The sequence below is a fragment of the Octopus bimaculoides genome, chromosome 2 (genome assembly GCF_046866305.1).
Source record: "Octopus bimaculoides isolate indiv1 chromosome 2, ASM4686630v1, whole genome shotgun sequence".
NCBI classification, from domain to species: domain Eukaryota; kingdom Metazoa; phylum Mollusca; class Cephalopoda; order Octopoda; family Octopodidae; genus Octopus; species Octopus bimaculoides.
The window spans coordinates 254,947-274,882 of record NC_142929.1 but is presented as its reverse complement, the minus strand read 5'-3'; the positions used below and the strand labels follow the sequence as shown (position 1 = coordinate 274,882).

At 38.4% G+C, this 19,936-nt stretch overlaps 1 protein-coding gene across 5 annotated transcripts in view; it reads left to right on the top strand.

The window, feature by feature from the left end:
• Nucleotides 1-19,936, top strand: part of LOC106870748 (tudor domain-containing protein 1) — a 61,813-nt gene that overhangs the window by 9,107 nt on the left and 32,770 nt on the right. For 4 of the 5 annotated variants that reach the window (XM_014916940.3, XM_089340023.1, XM_014916941.3 and 1 more), the window contains 6 exons: nt 5,913-5,967; nt 8,065-8,150; nt 10,773-10,914; nt 13,917-13,982; nt 17,766-17,791; nt 18,597-18,661. In XM_014916940.3, the coding sequence (XP_014772426.1) occupies nt 5,913-5,967; nt 8,065-8,150; nt 10,773-10,914; nt 13,917-13,982; nt 17,766-17,791; nt 18,597-18,661 (440 nt within the window). The remainder of the gene's footprint in view (nt 1-5,912; nt 5,968-8,064; nt 8,151-10,772; nt 10,915-13,916; nt 13,983-17,765; nt 17,792-18,596; nt 18,662-19,936) is intronic. The other variant, XM_089340030.1, reaches the window with a different exon arrangement.

Genomic DNA, 19,936 nt, shown 5'->3' with positions numbered 1-19,936 from the left:
CTTATCCACACATAGCAGAGACGCAGCACTTAGACAAATTACTGAAGCTACACACATAATAGAAGATAAACCTAGCCTGAATAGGAAACTAAAATGGAACACTAACACACACCCCTAACAAACCACAAACCACAACATGTGACAATACGTTCCCCATAAACCAATAACAATATGAACAAAATATAATACAATACATAGATAAACAAAGGGAATTAAATACTACATACGATAACAAAATTTAATTAAATACAAAAAAAAAATAGATATAAGCACATGAACAAATAAATAAATAAAAACAAAAACAAACGAACATGTATTAACAGAGGATATAGATAATACAGGCACTCCCCATACACACATGCACTTACAAAACATAGACATGTTGAAGGATACGCATGCGTAGACACATACAATAGGAATACAAGATACAAAATGGCTGATAGGTGAGACACACATAAGAAAGAAGAAAGCAAAGGACCACTGATGAGGTCACAGAAGTGTGACGAAAGAACTCTGGCCGAAATAAGATTAATGTAATATAAAGCTGAAGCAAATTAACACCAAATATACAGTGCGTGTGTTTTTATTGGCTAAACTGGCAATATGACCATCCCCAAGTACAACAACATATATATATAATCATTATATATATATATATATATATATATATATATATATATATATATAAATCATTTAATGCCTGTTTCCCATGCTGGTATGGGTTAGACAACTTGACGGGATATGGCAAGGTCAGAAGCAGTATCAGGTTCCGTTGTCTGTTTTGGCATGGTTTTTGCAACTAGATTCCCATCCTAATGCTTTACAGTGTGTACTGGGTGCTTTTTACATGGGACCATGCCTGACAGTCACCAAGTACTTTGCATGACAAAAACCCTTTCACTGGCATATAGTATTAAGTGGAGTGGCTTTGTGCTAGTTGATGAGAAATTAGAAACAGAAGGGCCGAGGTAGATGTCTTGCTGGGAGAGTTAGTAAAGCATGTGTGTATGTATATGTATGCATATAGATACACACTCCCCCACACACATATATATGCACTTTTATTGCTGCCTCCACACAAGAACAGTTTTCTTGTAGCTGCTGCAACCTCTGTCCTTTTGATTTTGTGGTTTGCACATACAATGCAGGTCTTCAAAGTGTTGACTTTGAGTGTGGTGAAACATTAGTCCTTCCTTGAAGTGTGCCCCATAAAAAGTAATCGAGATGGTTGAGATTTGGGCTATCACTGGGCCAGATGTTGGACCTCTCCAAAAAAAATGGCACCTTCTCCTCAAGGAAGGCTTGTGTTGCTTTTGACCCATGGCATGGTGCAGAATCTTGGATAAGCACCACATTGTCAAGCCTAAACTTCTGCTCTATCCAAAGTAACAGAGTTCTTCTTGTGCCAGTCTTCAAGCCAGACTCAATGAAGTGGGGATCCATGACATTCCCATCACTTGCCATGGTTCCAAATACCATCACAGAGGCTGGAGTCTTAGTGTCAAACATGGAGGGTGTCAGAAGGGTTGTATGTTGAGAATTTGTGATTCATTTCAGCGTCTACAGTGAACTTGTCATCTACAAACACTAGAGTTTTTCCTGCACCTTGATGCCTGAGGAATGACAAGCTTTGGGCATCTCTTGGCTCTGATTGTTTTGGCCTTGGCTGTTGGGAGGTGACAGTGTTATCGAACATAACTAGTCATGCTGAAGGTGATGTTCACAGCTCTTGCCAAAGGTCACCTGTAACTGCCTCCGTGAGGCCCAACGCTTCAACAGCGCTTTTTATGTGCCACTGGCATGGGTGCCAGTCAGACGACACTGGCATCGGCCACATCTATGATTTCACTTGGCTTGACGAGTCTTCTCGAGCACAGCATATCACCAAGGGTCTTGGTCACTTGTCATTGCTTCTGTTAGGCCCAACATTTGAAGATCATGCTTCACCATCTCGTCCCATGTCTTCCTGGGTCTACCTCTTCCACAAGTTCCCTACACCATTAACATGTGGCACTTCACACTGCTGTACTCATCCATATGCATCACATGACCATACCAATGCAGTCGTCACTCTTGCACACCACATATGGTGCCTCTTATGACCATCTTTTGTCAGGACGTTCACACTGTTGTGCATGCACACTAACATTACACATCCAGCAAAGCATACTAGCTTCATTTCTTACAAGCCTAAGCATGTCCTTGGCAGTCACAGCCCATGTTTCACTGCCATGTAGCATGGCTGTTTGCACACAGGCATCATACAATCTGCCTCCCACTCTGAGTGAGAGGCCCTTTGTTACCAGCAAAGGTAGGAGCTCTCTGAACTTTGCCCAGCTTATTCCTATTTTCACAGCTATGCTCTTGTAGCATCCACCCCTCCTACTAATTTGCTTACCTAAGTAACAGAAACTATCAACTACTTCTAGTTTTCACCCTTGGTATCTGATGGAAACTATTTCCTGTACGTTTTTAGTGTTAACTAGCAGAAATACCCGGCGTTGCCCGGGTTAAAGAGAATAATGAAATCTAAAAACGCTGTCTAGACTACGCATCATCTTTATATATAGAGATGTATATACATACACGCACCCAAACACGTATATATATATGTATATCAATATAAATATATGAAAGTCAATGAAGTTTCGTAAAAGAAGGTGATCATGTACATACTTTCTTGCTGTTGTGATTATAACACCTCGTTGTAAACTATGTTCCTTGTTTTCCCTTGTGGAGCATATACAAATAGGTTTTTTGTTGCTGCCCACTCTTGAGCAGCCAACATACAGTTGTCCATGTGAGAAGCAGGGCTCTTCCAAGAGAAGACCAGCTACAGACAGTGTTTGACCCTGATATTTGTTTATGGACATGGCAAAAGTCACACGAAGGGGGAATTGTAGTCTTCTGAATGTAAAAGGAATGTCTGCTCCTGATGGAGTAAGAGGAATTCTTGGAATAAAGACGTCATCCCCTTTTGCACATCCAGAAAGAATGGTAGCCTCGATAACGTGTGACATCATTTTCTAAATAATGCTCATCTGTTATGTTCGGGTTAAAATTTCATCAACATCAAAAATATATGAATTTTCATGGGAGTTATGGCCGTTATGCAAAGAATATGATTTCCAAATTTCATAAAGATCCATTCAGTACTTTTGACATAGTTTTGGATAAGAAAACAAATGACTAATGTGTGTGTTTGTGTGTATGTATATGTGATGGGTGTATATATGTATAGATATCTGTATGCATGTATATATGTGTACATATTACATGTACATCTATATATATATATATATATATATATATATATATATATACATCTACACATATGTATACATATACATGTATGTATAGATCTATATATATATACATATATGTGTACATCTATATGTATACATATACATCTCTCTCTCTCTCTCTGAAAGTATCTGTCATTACAGTATCGAAATGGTGTACATGTATATGTATACATATACATCTCTCTCTCTCTCTCTCTCTCTCTCTCTCTTTCTGCCTCTCTCTTTCTGTCTCTCTCTTTCTCTCTTTCTCTCTGTGTGAAAGTATCTGTCACTACAGTATCGAAATGTGAGTGTTTCAGTTAGTGGAATAGTTTCATTTTTAAAGTGAAAGTATCTGACATGAGTGTTTTTGTTTCACTTTTGACACGCAATACTTAAATAGTGGAGGAGATATTATGTTGCCGTGTGCTCGAACTCTACAAAAAGTTAATTTTTTTGACTAAAACACAACTGGAATCCTAAGTAAGGCATGTGTAAAATTTGAATGAAATTGGTTGCGTAGTTCTCGAGTTTTAGGGATTCACACAGACAGACAGACACACATTCTCATTTTTATATATATAGATTGTACCTGTACATCTGCCACACACAACTATTTTCCCAGTTAACCTTCCTCTGATATTGTTGCCCCTCTTATGTGTCCATAGCTTACACCGGGTACATCTTATGGAGTTTCTACCTTTGTCTTTTCTACAGATCAAGCAGGGCCATCTACCTGAAGGGATTTGTGATTTGTCTGTTTTTCTTATTAGTAGAACTTTGGTTTTTGCTAATTTAACTTTAAGGCCCTTTGATTCTAGACCTTGCTTCCACACCTGAAACTTCTCTAGTTCTGTCCCAGAACTAGAAGAGGCTACTTTTAGTTTCCTACTAAATCCACTTCCAAGGTCAGTGGAACTGAATCCAAAGTCATTTGGTTGGGAAGCAAACTTTAACCACACATCCATGCCTCTGCTTCTCTCTTTCTCTCTCATTTATATGTGAGCGTGTGTGTGTATGTATCATCATCGTTTAACGTCCGCTTTCCATGCTAGCATGGGTTGGACGATTTGACTGAGGACTGGTGAAACCGGATGGCAACACCAGGCTCCAATCTAATTTGGCAGAGTTTCTACAGCTGGATGCCCTTCCTAACGCCAACCACTCAGAGAGTGTAGTGGGTGCTTTTACGTGTCACCCGCACAAAAACGGCCACACTCAAAATGGTGTCTTTTATGTGCCACCCGCACAAGCCAGTCCAGGGGCACTGGCAACACTCACTGAACTTTCGGTTTTTGCCATCTAAATCCATTCTTGTGGTTTTGGTTGGCCCAAGGCCATAGTTGGAGACAGTTGACCAACTGCCCAAAGTGATATGCAGTGTGACTGAATCTGAAACTATAAGATTAACTACACAGCTATGCCTGGGTCTATTATATTTAGAAACTTGCTGTGTGTATGTGTGTTTCCTTGTGTCTCCTTGTCTTGTCATGTGATTGTTGTAAACGAGTGTCCCTGTGATACAAGTGGCATTTGTTTCAAATCTTTTGTGAATACATATCCAGCCATAGGGAAATATTTTCTTAATTGAGGGTTATCAACAAGAAAGGCATCCAGTCATCCACAAAAATGTTTCATTGAATTCCATTTGACTCATCCAGGTGGGCATTAAATGATCATACTTGCATGACGAGCTTCTTTCTGTGTCTACAAAATCCGCTTACGAGTCTTTGTTGGCCCAGGACTATGATAGAATAGACTTGCCTCAGGTACCATGCAATGGGATTGCACTTGAAACCACATGGTTGTGAAATGAATTTGTTAACCACACAGTTGTAACTATGTCTTTTGCGAAGCGTGTAGAAGGCTAGGTTGGAAGAAAGGAGCCAGTCAGGATCTTTTGGACATGCAGTGTCAATTGCAACACTGATCTCTAAGATGAAAAATTCATGAGAAAGGTTAGTTGATGTGTGCAAGAGATCATCATCATCATCATCATCTGTGTTGGTATGGGTTGGGCAAGACAAAAGCCTAATGCCCTTGTTTCCAACCTTTGCTTTTCAACTAAGGTAATTTTTTGTTCCACTGGTTTTCAGCTTGAAACTGCCAAGCTGCAGCATTCTTTCTGAGATGTAAAGGAACCTCACTACTGCTCAGTGGTTATGGGAAGACACACATACACTGCGGGCTTAAATACTGCTTCTGTTCTGTTAAATTTGATTCACTAAGTATTTGCCAGTTACTTTTATGAAAATGGAGTTAATGTTGATATAAAGAGAGGTCACTGAAAATCAAAGAACTGCTTAAAATACATTGGAATTGTCTAAAGCGAGAGACAAACTAATGAAGCAATTGGTGTGATTATGTAGCTTTTGGAAATCTGTTGAAATTGTTGCATCATGGAAAAACAAGGGATGGGATGCCTGAACTGGATAGTTGACTTTCTAAGAGTCAAATCCTTTCCTATGTTCAATCATGTGATGGATGAAAAGCTGGCAAATGGAAATCACTTTGCTTTTAATCGACTCTCTTAGGATTTTTAATATGAATTTATGGACTGGTATGTATTGTCATCATCATTTATGTATGCATTTTATAATCTTTTCATATTTTTTTTGTTCTTTGTAGAAAACCTGAATTTGTTGATCTTTTTGTAAGGAATCTGCCACGAAAGTTTACAGAGGTGAGTGGTTTTCTTTGTGAGGACCAGTAAATTTATGCTGCCAGAAATGGCAGCTATTTCAACTTGGATTCTTCTGTTAGACTTTTGCATCATGAGCTGCGGAGATAAAGGTGGTGAGATGTGAATATACCCTCGAAGTAGGAGTCTAGAAAAGTGAGTGAGTGGATGGAAGTTGTAAGAGTGCATGAGGAAAATGAGGGATAATTAGAAATGGGAGTCGGGTGGATATAGTGAAGAATGACCTCCAAATGTTGCGTATCACAGAGATGATGACAAAACAACTGAGATGGTGGTTTGTTGTGCACAAGTAAACCTTTCCATTTCTGCAGAATCTAGGTCCTGAAAGTATATCACCCAATCTATATCTGTCAAACCATTCCAGCAAGTCCTCTTCCTAACACCCATCGTTCTAACTATTGTATTATTTTCTCAGCTACAGCAATTATGAGAGCAGAACTCCACATCTTCCTTCCTTCCTTCCTTCCTTTTTGTGCTATGACTAATCTCACATCTTGAACCCCCCCCCTCCCCGCTTGCCCTCCATCATGCTTTCCCATCATCCCTCAGCATGATGTGGCCACTGAATGCTTGTTTGCCCAGAACATCCTCTCTGCTGCCGATGCTACTTGTTTGAACTCTACACTTCATCTCTGCATCTTCTGTTTCTTCTACATTTCACCCTCCCCCCCTCTACCTACTTACTCAGCCTTCCTCAGTTTTCTGCCCCTATTCTCTCTCCACTTCCTTCTATCTTGAGGGCACACCCTGACACTTCATCTCCACCATCCTTTCTCCCTTTCATGTTGGGGTATCCATATGTCTCCTCTACAGCTAATCACCTGGTCCTGTTTTCTATACTCTTTGCACAAAGCCACTTTCCTCAATACTCTGCACCCCCCCTCCCCCCAACTCTGTAAAGGAATCTTGTCTTGTGAGTTACTTGGTGGCGCCACTAGGGTTTGTGCTGTGAAGAAAAGTACTTGGTATTCTCTGTAAAGTGGTTGGTGTTCAGAAGGTCAAGCCACAGAAAACTTGCTAAAGCAGACACTGGAGACCAGCACGACCCTTGAACCATCCGTTAAGGACTCTGTTAATAAATTCTCCTTGCAAACTGCGTAGTTTTGGGTTCGGTCCCACTGCATGGTACCTTGTGCAAGTGTCTTCTACTATGGCCTTGGCTGATCAAAGCTTTGTGAGTGGATTTGGTAGACGGAAGCTGAAAGAAACCCAATGTGTGTGCGTGAGAGTATTTTGTGGTGGTATCCTGTCGATTGTGAGTGCTATCACCATGGGAATGGTATCAAATATGTTTGAGTCTTTGAAAACGTATCCAGACAAGGGGAAATATTATCTTGGAAACAAGGTGAGAAATGCCAACGGGAAGGGCATTCAGCAGTGTTAAACCTGTCTTAACAAGATGTCTAACCCATTACAAGCATGATATTTAATGTACTCATGAATGGTTGGTGTTAGGATGGGCAGCCAGATGTAAATACCATGCCAAAGTAGACAGTGAGGCTTGGCACAGTCCTCTGGTACCAGCTTCTGTCAAACCATGCTAGCATGGAAGATGGACATCGTTTAACGTCCACTCTCCATGCTGGCATAGGTTGGACATGGTTAGCAGAGCTGCCTTGTTGTAGCATGGTTTCTACAGCTGGATGCCCTTCCTCACACCAATGACTTATCATTATGTATTAAGTGAATATTACTCTTACCTACACCATATTCATCATCATCATACAACAGTTTTCATTGTTGTATTGGATATGGTTTGACTGGATTCAATGTGTCTGCTTCCGTTGTCTCATTTTTGATATGATTTCTATGGCTGAATGCCCTTCCTCATGCTAATCATTTACAGATTATACTAGGTGCTTCTTTTGGAGCACCATCATTCTGGGGTTCGCCTTTATACATTTTAAACTATGCCTGTGTGTGTTTGTCTGTGTTCCAACCTTTCATCTTGAGTGATCTTTTGAATATAAGAATGGTGGTCTTAATACATCAACTCATTTGTCCTACAAATTAACTAAAATATTCAGATAATGCTGTTATGTTATGGATTTGTACATTTTTTCTTCCTTTCTTTCACAGGATGGCTTACGAGCACTATTTTCTAAGGCTGGCTATGTACAAAGGGTAAAAATATGTCCTGGTAAAAATGGCAAGCCCCTTTATGGGTAGGTTTATACATTATTTTATTTTAATGAATGATGTTATTTATGAATTGTCCTGCTCATTGGTAGATTTCTTGAAAATAGCTTTATTGACTGTTCCTTAATCTGTCAGTATGTTGGAAAAGGTTTACCAATTGGTTTTCCCATTAACTCTTTCGATACCAACTCTCCTGGCACTTCTATTGATCCTGTCATATGATATTAAAGTGATCTAAATTAAGATTTGCCATCAAAACTTCAACATAATGAGTTATTTTACTAGATTAAAAACAAAGGCAATGCATTTCAATAGAAATATGACAAAAGTGTTATTGGAAGTTGTCTGTATGCAGTCACTCGAAGAACATGTTGGTGTGCTAGTCTAAAAGATTGCAGTTTCAATGTAGTTAGTTGTTTTTCTACATTGTAATCTGATGGAAGTCTACTCTTTTAATCAGATTCTATGTCTATAGAAGTCTCCAAATTTATCACTACTGTGGATGGATGGTTTTTACCTTAATAGAAATATCTTTCAGCTTCCTTAACCCCTTTCTCCAGATTCTCTTCAAATTCATTGCCACCTTATACCGAGGTAACTGTTTGTCTGTTGAGTGATTAGTTCTTCGATAGGGAAGGACAGAGGGTTCAGAACCTGCTTTTTACTGTTCCCGGTGGGTGTGTAGTCTTTAGCTTGCATGTTTGCCTGATTAGTACTGGTTTAGGTGAAAGTAATCAGTAGAATCCCTTGAAACTAGGCTAGTACTAGCTGAAGCTACTAAATGTACTATAATTACAATAAGAATTTTCTGATATTGAAATGCATTCCTCAAATGGCGTCCTAAATGAATAAATACTAAGTGTTCCTGAACTTCATTGAACATTACATTTGGGGTGGGCTGAACGAGCAATCTGTGTTCTACTCCAAGTCAGTTGCTATGTCAACTTTGTTTATGCATTTTGTCCTACTCAAACACTATATTAAACTCTTATAGAATTCTTTGCCTGCATATGTTCCATAAACTGTACCAGTCTGACTACAACACATGCGGACATCTCCTTTTCTTTCGACTAAATATTCTTTCACTGGTTTTAGTCAAAATTTAAGAATGAAAAGCAGAGTGAACCTGGGAAGGGTTCACACCTGTTACCACGAGAGACAGGTAAACGATACAAGCTTCTACATCTAGAGAATTTCCAAGGAAGCATGTTCAAGTAGGCTCTTCCGATGATGACATGGCAGTGCATGCTAACAAAACATTATATACCATATTGTTGCTGTTTAGGGTAGTGAATTATAGCCCCTACATGATACCTCCATATAGATAAGCTACCTTTCTCTGTCCCTTCTATACCTTCAATCTTCCAACTGGCACAAAGCCCCTCAGTACTACTCTCCACTCCCAGTTTAGAGGTTTTGTCTTGCAAGGTGCTTGGTGACCCTGTTGATACTGATGCCATGCAAAAAGCATCCAGTACACTCTGGTTGGCATTAGGAAGGGCATCCAGCTGTAGAAACCATGTCAGACCAGATAATGGAGCCTGACATGTCAAACCATCCAACCCATGCCAGCATGAAAAACGGATGTAAAATGAGGAGGATGATGATGATGGTGACTAGATGATTTCAGAGTTGTATATAACACTGAGATTGTTGTGATTTGAACTGGAAGTCCCGACATTGTCTGTTTAGATGAGATGCAACTATTAAGGCATTTGTAGCAAGCATGTCTACCCGGCTATTCAGTTTTAAATTATATGAAATGGGCATATGTTGACATTGTCAGCATTTGATCATGTGATTAGGGTTGAACTAATTCTGTTGCAAAAATCGGATGGTCTTAACTAAGCCAATTGGTTATTTGAGCAACCGTTTTTATCCCAGCGCAGAAAAATTCTCTTCCTGCCCAGCAATCATTATATAAGGAACAGTCCCTCACACATTAGAAGAGAAGGAGAGAGAGAGAGACAAGATCACAGTAACCAGGTGTCTTGCTGTTCGTTTCTGTTGCCGATGCTGCCCAGCAAAACAAAACTGAGTCATGAACACGCTACTGAATTTCAACTGTGACACAACTTCCACTGTTCCAGATGGAGTTAGTTAAAATTACCAACACCAGTTACTTTGCAATATGTAAGACATTTGCCATGTTTTTTTATAACAGGTTGTATAATGGTGGACTGGTAGAAATGTTAGCGTGCCAGGCAAAATGCTTAGCAGTATTTCGTCTGTCTTTACGTTCTGAGTTCGAATTCTGCTCTGGTCGACTTTGCCTTTTATCCTTTCGGGGTTGATAAATTAAGTACCAGTTGAGTACTGGGGTTAATCTAATCGACTGGCCCCCTCCCCCCAAATTTCAGGCCTTGTACCTAGAGCAGAAAAGAATATGTAAGACATTTGCCATGTATTTTTATAATGGGTTGTAATGAATAACAGTTGCATTGAATTTACCTGGTTCTCCTTGACATTTGTTCATCTATGGTCACTCCAGGCACACAGACTAGACTATTTAATACATAACCAACACACAGCTACATCAAGATGAACCAGCCACAGTTAACTTCACCAAAACTCATAATCAATAACCAACCTTGTTATACATGTAAGCAATAATAAATGTTTGCTTCTTATTTCTATTTTATTTTCAGTTTTGTAACATATGCTCAGCTCAATGAGGCAGAAGTTGCAATATCAAAATTTAACAATTTGAAAATAGCTGGTGATGAGCCATTAAATGTTAAGCTTTCTTTCAAAGATGAGAAGAGGGTCAGAGATCATCAACAGAAATTGGTTAGTGTTCTATATTAGTTTTGTTTTCCATTTCACTGTTTTGACTGAGGTATTGTTGTTTACTGGAAATCTTGTTATTGAAGTAAAAGGGGGAGGATGGAAAAAGAAATTTACTCAGTTTATTTCACTATCATCATTATCATCGTTTAATATCCGCTTTCCATGCTGGCATGGGTTGGCAAGCCATGAGGTTGCTCCAATCTGATCTAGCAAGGTTTCTACAGCTGGATACCTTTCCTAACACCAACCACTCTGAGAGTGCAGTGGCACGAGGGCCAGTAAGGTGGCAACTGGCATCGACCACTCTCGAATGATGCTTTTAAGTGCCACTGGTATGGAAGCCAGTCAGGTAGCACTGGCAATGACCACACTCGAATGGTGCATTTTGCATGCCACCAGCATGGGAGCCGGATTTTCATTTATATAGTGGGGCCAAGATGCTAAATAGATTTTTCATTCTTTCTGCGTTCTGGTGACTATCATTACTCTTTTTTGCTTGAGAGGTTCATGATTAAATGCATTTAGCTTCAGTTTTGGTATTTAAACTCCATTTCATCACATTGCTCTAAATATATTCTTTGGTTAATGCAATTCAGAAAAACAAATAATAGAAGTTTGACTGATTGTCTGTGAAACTCCTATTTACTGATCTTAACTCTCTTAGCAGAGTCTGTGGAAATAAAAACTTTGAATCATGTGTGGGAAAGAAAACCAGTCTGCAGAAAAAATAAAAACCCAACAAATTCCATGTGGTGTAGTCAGTATGGTATATAGATGCATGAAAGGTGTAATGGAATTGAAATCTAGTTGATAGGGAATAAAAATTTCAATTCTTGATGCACAAGAGTAGTTGGCAGTCAGCACTGATAAAATAAATTCCTTGCAATGCTCAGAAGAGTCTATAGAAGTAGTGAATAGCTTCTGGTACACAGTGAGAATGCTGTGGAAGCATAGTTGCCACAATAAGAGCATTGATGCTTGAGTAGAAAATGAGTGTTCAAGAGAGACAGTTGTTTTGATGTGGAATTGTAATGTGTATGGATGATGTAATGAAGTACTAGGAGATCTATGTGGAAGGAACCAATGGTAAAGGAGGATCAAACAGGACATTGGTTGCAGAGGTGGAGGTTGATTTCCGAATGCAAAACTCTCAAAACAATACAAGGAAGGAAAATGGTTAGGTTTTTGGTTAAACTAGGAATTGGTGTTTATGGTTCGTTTGTGTCCTGTAACTTAGCATTTTGATAAATGGAGTTGTGGGGTGATAAGATTTGCTAAATCTCTCGATGAGGCACCAGTCAATGAATCGTCATTGTTCTAAGTTTACTTTCCGTTGGTTATGTGGCTTGGCTGGAAGTCTTTGAGTCTGATTTTCTATGACCAAATCCCCTATTTTCTAAGGCCAAATCCCCTTCCTGTTGCCGACCCTGATGAAGTATTAGAACTGAATGACAAGGTTAGTGTGATGAAGACCCTTGTTTATAAGCCTTCACATGTATGGCTGGCTTTAGGTTTCTGCCTTCCAATTCCTCTTGAAACACAAAATTATCTAAAGTTTTCTTTCTTTCATGGAAAGTTATAAAGACAGTCCCCCCCCCCCCCCCTGCAAAATACAATCCTGCACACTGTATTGGGGAGTTATTTTACTTGTTCATCTTACTGGATGGTTACTATTCCTGATGTTGGCAACTTTGCTGTGGCTCTTGTCATTTTTTTCTGTAGATTGATCAGAGGCAGTGAGATGGCATTTCAAAAACATTTGATTTTTTTTTATATATACAAAAAAAAAAGCAACCCATTTCTATTTGCAGTCATACTTGAAAGTTGTTTGACCAAGATATAATACTAATTAGAAAATCCTGGTTATTGTATTAGCATGATAATTTTCATGCTGACATTTTTGCTTTATGTACAGAAGTAATTTTATGTTCCAAGCTACCATATGCTTATTCTGTGGGTTGGCTTCATGTATGTTGCCACCGACAGATTTTCAAGTTTTACTTGCTTGTTTTCAGAATATATTCCTCCCCATTATTGTTATTGTTGTCCAAGTTGTTTTCACTTCCTTCGAGTTTCTACTATAAAATCTAGAAACATTGGTATCCATTTTTCAAAATGATGGGAAGGTTAGAGCAATGTGAGAAAAGGAAAATGGATAAATAGTGCCACACCTCCATTTAAAAGCATTGTTCACCTGTAACTCTGTCAACATAATCCCTATTATCACTAGATTAGTAGCATGATTTCTACCAATGTTTTGATTTAAATATGACTTATTAAGTGAGGTGGTTTTGAGTTGGTTGGTAATCGTGGAGCAAGGGCAATGTCGAATAGGGAAGAGCTACTCTTTGAACCCTTGAGATTTCGGAAAGGAAGACAACTGTCTTTGTCCTTCTTTTATCCCTTAACCTCTCACCTAACACACTGCCCCTTCCCTTGATTCCACTCCCTCTCTCTCTCTCAGCTGAGAGTTCTTTGTCTTGCAAGCTACCTGGCAACCCTGTTGGTGTTGGGGTCACATATGAAGCACCCACTACACTCTAAAGTGGTTGACAATTAGGAAAGGTGTCCAGTTATAGAAACCATGCCAAAGACAGGCAGTTAGAACCGAGTGCAGCACTCTGGCTTACAAGCTTCTGTCAAACCATCCAACCCATGCCAGCATGGAAAACGGATGTCTAATGGTGAACCCCTATCTTGTAAACATCTGGGTTTAAATGTATTTTCTAAGATAGGTAGATCTGAATCTTATTTCTTCTTCTGCTTATGACTCCATTCATTTTGAAGAAAGAAGCTCATCATGCAAGTATGATCCTTTAATGCCCACCTGGATGAGTTAAATGGAATGAAACATTTTTTGTGGACGGCTGGATGCCTTTCTTGTTGCCAACCCTCATTCTTCCATTACTCAACCAACACATTGCAAAAATTCCCCATATTTACTTTACTGTTTCAACTCTCTTTTTAATCTACCATTTTCATAAGTTTTATCTTCTTTTCAGCAAGAATCTGCATTCTTCAATAACATTCACTCTAGGATTGAATCTTCCAATGAAAGTGATTCTGAGGTAAGACGGTTTATCATTTATATTTGTTAGAAACTATGCAAGGAAATGTCTTGTGTCTGGGTGGGTGGTAGGCAATATTTTACATTTTAGTGAACCTTTGACGCTTTCATTTTTACGTTTCTTACCGAAATACACCCCTCGTGTTTCAATTAAATTCTAAAATAATCGTGAATTTAGACTGGTTTAATAAAACAACTCTTTTATTTATCAATATATTAATGTGGTTTTTGGAACACAATTTAACAAAGGGTTCTTAACCAAATCTGTTTCATGATTTTTGTCTCAAAGTGAATCTAATTACAAGCAGATGCAGGAAAATCCAACAAAATATAAAATTATTAAAATTTTGTTTAAACATCAGCATAGAAAATGAGTTATTAACTAATATTCAATAAGTATACAACAAAATTTTAATAGAGAGGAATTGTGCAAATTACTGAATTTAACATTTAAACTTATGCACAGGTGCACCATAAAGGTAAAACAGAATGAAATAGGTGTACCATAAAGGTAAAAACGACAAAATATTGGGATCTGTTTTTGAGAAATAAGCTCATATATATACATAAATACATACACACACATATAATGATTCACAATGCAAATTAATCAAATTTTGTCATGCATCATATAGGTAAATTAAAATTACAGGTAAATAATGAGGTAAAGTCAGAAAAAAAATATATATTCACACAATATTCCTAAAAATTCTCAGATTAGAGTATGCAGAAAACCTCCAAATATTCCCACCCCCTCTTTATTTATATTTGTTTCTTCAATTCGGAGGAAAAAGTAGAAATAAAAATCTCGTGGTTCTGTTTCCTTGCAGCGACTAGGTCTAAGATCTTTCTAAAAATAACTAACAAAAAGAACTTTTAAATTCTTACTATATTCAGGTACAAATTCTTTTCTTTTTCCAGCTATCAGAATTGTTTCTTTTGGAAAAAGAAATATCCAATTCATACAAACTTATATATATTCACACACAATGTTCCTAAAAGTTTTCAGATTTCTTTCTTCCAAGCGTGTGGGGAAGCCTCAAAATATTGTTTTCTTCCTCTTTGTTTATGTTCTGCAGAACAATTTATTTCTGCAGTAATCGATTCCAGGGAAATAGTAAAAAAAACAACATAATCTAAAGATTTTGTTTTCTTGCAAAGACTGTGACTGTCTAATATCTCCCTAAAAGTAACTAACAAAAAGAGTTTTTAAATTCTTACCGTAATCAGGTATCCCCCCCCCCAACTTCCCACTACCTGAACTATTAGAATTGCTTCACTTTTGGAAGAAAAAAAAAATCCCCACATATGTAGGTTTTATGTTTGCTTGACAATATGGAACTGGTATCCAGTTTTCATTCATAGTAAAACATTTCAAAAAATCGAAATGGGAAAAAAATAATCTCCAAAATTCACTCAGATGTAAAATGATGTCAGACAGAGTAACTCAGTTGTTTGTGTGTTTTTACGAATGAACTAATGAGATTTGTGCTGAAATTCTCATTTAAATATGAATAGGTCATTATGGCTGGCTTCAGGTGGGTTGGTATCGAAAGGGTTGATGGAATCTTCTTATTGAGTTCCAAGTTTGTTACCATAGTTTCTCTGTTTCTTCTTTACAAGTTGCACATTCCAGACAAGCTGGTTCTGATTCTTTCTTAGTTCTGAGATTAGTGATGTGAAATGACTCCCAACTGTTAAATTCTTCATATGAATTGGAAGCATCCTTGGTGCTTCAATTTGTTAGGCAACCAGAGGAGATCTTTCAAAAGCAGGGGTTCTTTTTCCTTTTTTTTCCTTTTTTTGCATAAGACTTTAACTCCACACTGCAAGCCAGGAAACTACCGGACAATTCAGTTGTGCTTCCACTGCCTCGCCTCTGTTGGGGAATTATACCAGCCACAGTGTTGTTTTCAGCTAGGTATCCTTGGCTGTGCCTTGGATACATTTTCCTGTTGGATAAGATGCTACTTCATCAGTGGCATAGCTTGTGTCATTTACTTACAACTGATTTTGGTGTCTGACTCCATTGTGTGGGACTTTGGGCAAATGCCTTCTGCTGTAGCCTTGGGTTGGCCAGTGTATTATGAGTAAAATTTGAAAGATAGAAAGCACACACACACACACACACACACACGTGTTTGTACAGGGTGTGCAAAAGGCAGCTGAAACAAACCATAGCAATGACTGTACACCAGGAATAGGTGATCCCTGCCTATCATCATGTCTAGGATGGTAGCACTTGATTCCTTGGCACCATGCAGTTGACTACTACTTCTAACAGTTTCTCTGATACACTGCGCAAGGGGCTCAAATCAGAGAGGGCAAAGGTCAGAAAAACCAACCAAATTTCCCCAGTTCTTGCCAGCTGCACTGGTGCTCCCTGGGAAGAGAGGCATTGGGGGCTTTTGCAGAATGACATTATGGCTGTCTTGTCTCCATTGGCTTTGGATATTTGAGGGTGAATGCAGTAGAATGCTAGTTGGTTGGGTCAGAGAAGTTAACTGTTTCTTTTTTTTTTTTTTTTTTTTTTTTTAATGAGAAACATTGTAATGTACTTCAAAATACCAGGATGTTCCTGGAAAGTGAAAGACTGAACAGTTTAGTGAGGAACAAGTTCTGAGGCACATTGAGTGTAGTGGAAGGCACATTGCCGTGGCTTGTGATCATGTTGATTTGAAGTGGAGGGCCATGTGATACATAAAGGCATTTTTTGCAGTTGCACTGCTCGGTAAATGCCCCTCACAGAAGTGGGGAAGATTTTCTAGGTATTGTTGGCCTTGTTTTTACTTGCACAGCTCTGAGTGGACAACATTATGGGGCTTGGAACATTTAGGTTTTGTTGAAGATACGTCTAATGAATGGCTTCAGTCACCTGACTAGCTGTTTCTGATGAATTAGGAGTGAGGCTTGTCTGCTGCCAGGGATAACTGGAACAAATCTACTGGAGCTTCAATCAGCTCCATTAGATTTAAAAAAGTAAACTTAGTAAGCTGCATTGGTGCTCCCTGGGAAGAGAGGAGTTGGGGGCTTTTGCAGAATGACATTATGGCTATGGAGCTTCAATCAGCTCCATAGGATCAGGGAATGAGGATGGTGCACTGTGTTGGGCATTTGCAACAAGGCGGTAGTAGGATGGTGCAATAAGTGCATCAGACAGGGTTTGGTAGAGAGACAAGGTTTTGAGATGGGAGAGCAATAGTGGCTGTGTGCTAGGATGGAATAAGATGAAGTGAAGAATGAATAATAGTAAAGAAGTTGGCTTCTCTTCTCAGCAGCCACCATCATTGCAGGATGAATGGGAGAGAGTCATTGAGGGTGATGGCTTTGAAGAACGGCGAAATGAGATGTGTTCTCAATGGAGGAGGGTATCTAGTCAAAGACTTATACACCCTCCTCCATTGGTGGTTTGACGAATTGAGAGAGTGATAGAGGGGCCAGATGTGGGGGAATTGGAGAGAGAGAGCGAGAGACTTTGAAGCTGAGTAACTGAAACGAGTCGATTGCTACCATCTTCTTTTGGAGTGAATTTAAGTGTTTGTATCTTGGACCAGTGGATACGGGCTTGTTAAAGTTGCAAAACTTGTGGTTTGTTTGTAAGAAGTGATGCATCAGATCTAGTTTGTGGAGAAGGCTGGTAACAGCTAGAGTTTCTAGATCATTGGTTTGCTCAAACAGGACTAATCTTGCATAACATCATACATGTTAGTATTAATTGTTGCACTGAGCTTCAAAATCAGCAGTTCTCATGAGCTTCTAACAATTTGAATTTCTTTCTTTCCAGGACAACTACTCAGATTCAGAAACAAGGTAAGCAGGTTTTATTTATCTGAGAGGATATCAGCCATGATGTCTCTGAGTTTACTTTTTAAAAAAATTTTGTTACTTTTGTTACTTTTAATCACTGGAAAGTACCAGAGTTTACAAAGTGAAGTTTGGGACAAAATGTTCTTTTGTATTTATTGTTTTTGCATATTCTGAGTTAAAAATTCTGAGTATGAAACTGAAATTTATTAGATTGGTATACTTTCATTGTAAGAAACGATCTTGAAAATCTTTTGTGATTTTCTGTTTCATCTGTTCAGAACATTGACTATATAGTTATTTCATGGAAAGTAAAAAGATGTTAGTTTTACCTCTTTCGATTGCAATATCAGTAAGATAATTTTTTTTTGGAACATTGGGTCTTGAGGCACATCACAAAGTTATAAATAATAACATATAAATATTGGATTGAAAGACTCTTTTGGATAGAAAAAGTTGAAGGCTGCCCATTCTTTTGAAAATTTATAAAATTCTTACGAGATATTGCATAGCAAAGATGTTAACCATCTCAAAAGATGAAAACAATGGGGTGGCTTCAATAATTCTGGTTATTGCAACAGTTTTAATATTTTTGTTTTCTATATGGAAATCTGAGTTTATTTTGGTTAAAAGTTTTGTTTTCCTTTCTGAATACTTTGCAAGAATTAGCAACTGTCTGGAAAAATGGATTTATTGTGATGGAACATTTGATCTTGTTCAAAAGGAAGGTTATCTGTTATAATTGTTCTCTAAAATATTTCTGGTTAATTTATTTTGATTTTGATTTTTCTTTTTGATTTTGTTATTCCAGGCCTTGTTATTCCAGGAGTGAAAAACCCAGTGATAAATATGCACAGCATTCAATACCCTCAGCATGTGTGTACACTTGTTTCATTTTTCTAAAACTCCAAATATTTGTTTGGGGTTGTGATATTGAGTTATACTTTGGCATAAGACAAGTTCATAGACTGACCACTTTCTGCTGTGTGATCTCAGTTCTTTGAGCTGGGGTGTGTGTGTGTGTGAGAGAGAGAGAGAGAGAGAGAGATGAAGCTGGAGGTATTCAGGCATCAGACCACAACTTGCCGCTTGAGTGGAGGAGAGGGAGAGAACATTAGGCAAATTATTTACACCCTATACTTATTCACCATCATTGAATTAGTGAGGTGATAAATGTCTAGCAGTAATATACTGGTGTCAGTTTTATTGGCTATGTTCCACCTCATTGCAAACAGTCTTGTACCAGATCATAAAGAAAGAAAGAAAGAATAAGGAAGTTACAAGGAAGATTCTTTCTGTGGATTAGTGTGTTCAAATAAATCTTGTGTTGGGAGGGTCATTATGCCAATAATAATAATAATAATAAACATGCACTGTTTCAAAATTACTGTTAGTCAGTCAGTTAAATATCTAACCAGCTAACTAATCAATCATTTGTTGAATGTGTTGGTTAAACAATGAGTTGGTTGTCTGTTTCTCAAAGTCCTTCCATGGCTATTCTCAACCTCTTCAAAGTCTGGCTTGAGTCTGTCTGAGAATGATTAATCTCATGCATGTGTATGTAGATGTATGGTTGCTTACAAGAGAAGGGTGAGAGTAAATGAAGAGTGTGTATGTGTGTGTAAAACTGGTTTACTTTAAATGCCCCATTATTTATTTTTGACTGGTTGAAATCTTACCACGATTCACCCTTTCTTTACACTATCTTGGTGCGTGCATGTGAGTATGTGTACATGCATGCCTGATCTGTCTAAGGGTGAGTGGACTTGAATGTCAGTAATTGGTATTTTAAATGTGTTGTTCAGGTTTTGGTGAAAGATTTGGTATTCATAAGACACCAGTTCTGGCATGATAACCAAGGTAAAAGGATAGCACAGAGAGCATACAGCCTGTGTGTATTTCCAGCCTTTTGACACCATCTTGCCTGAGACTGCTCTCATCAAAGTCCTTGTAGATGGTAAGAGTCCAACGTTTGCCGTGAGTGTGGAGACTCTGACTAGGCGTCATTTGTGTTTGGGATGGAGTGGTGGTGAGGGCCTATTGAGCCGAGTAATCCTCAAGAGTTTTTTGCTGTTTAAAGAAACAATGCTCTGAAGGTCTCCATGTATAGAATTGAAGCAGGTCTAGTGTGTGTAGTTTGGGCTGTGTGTT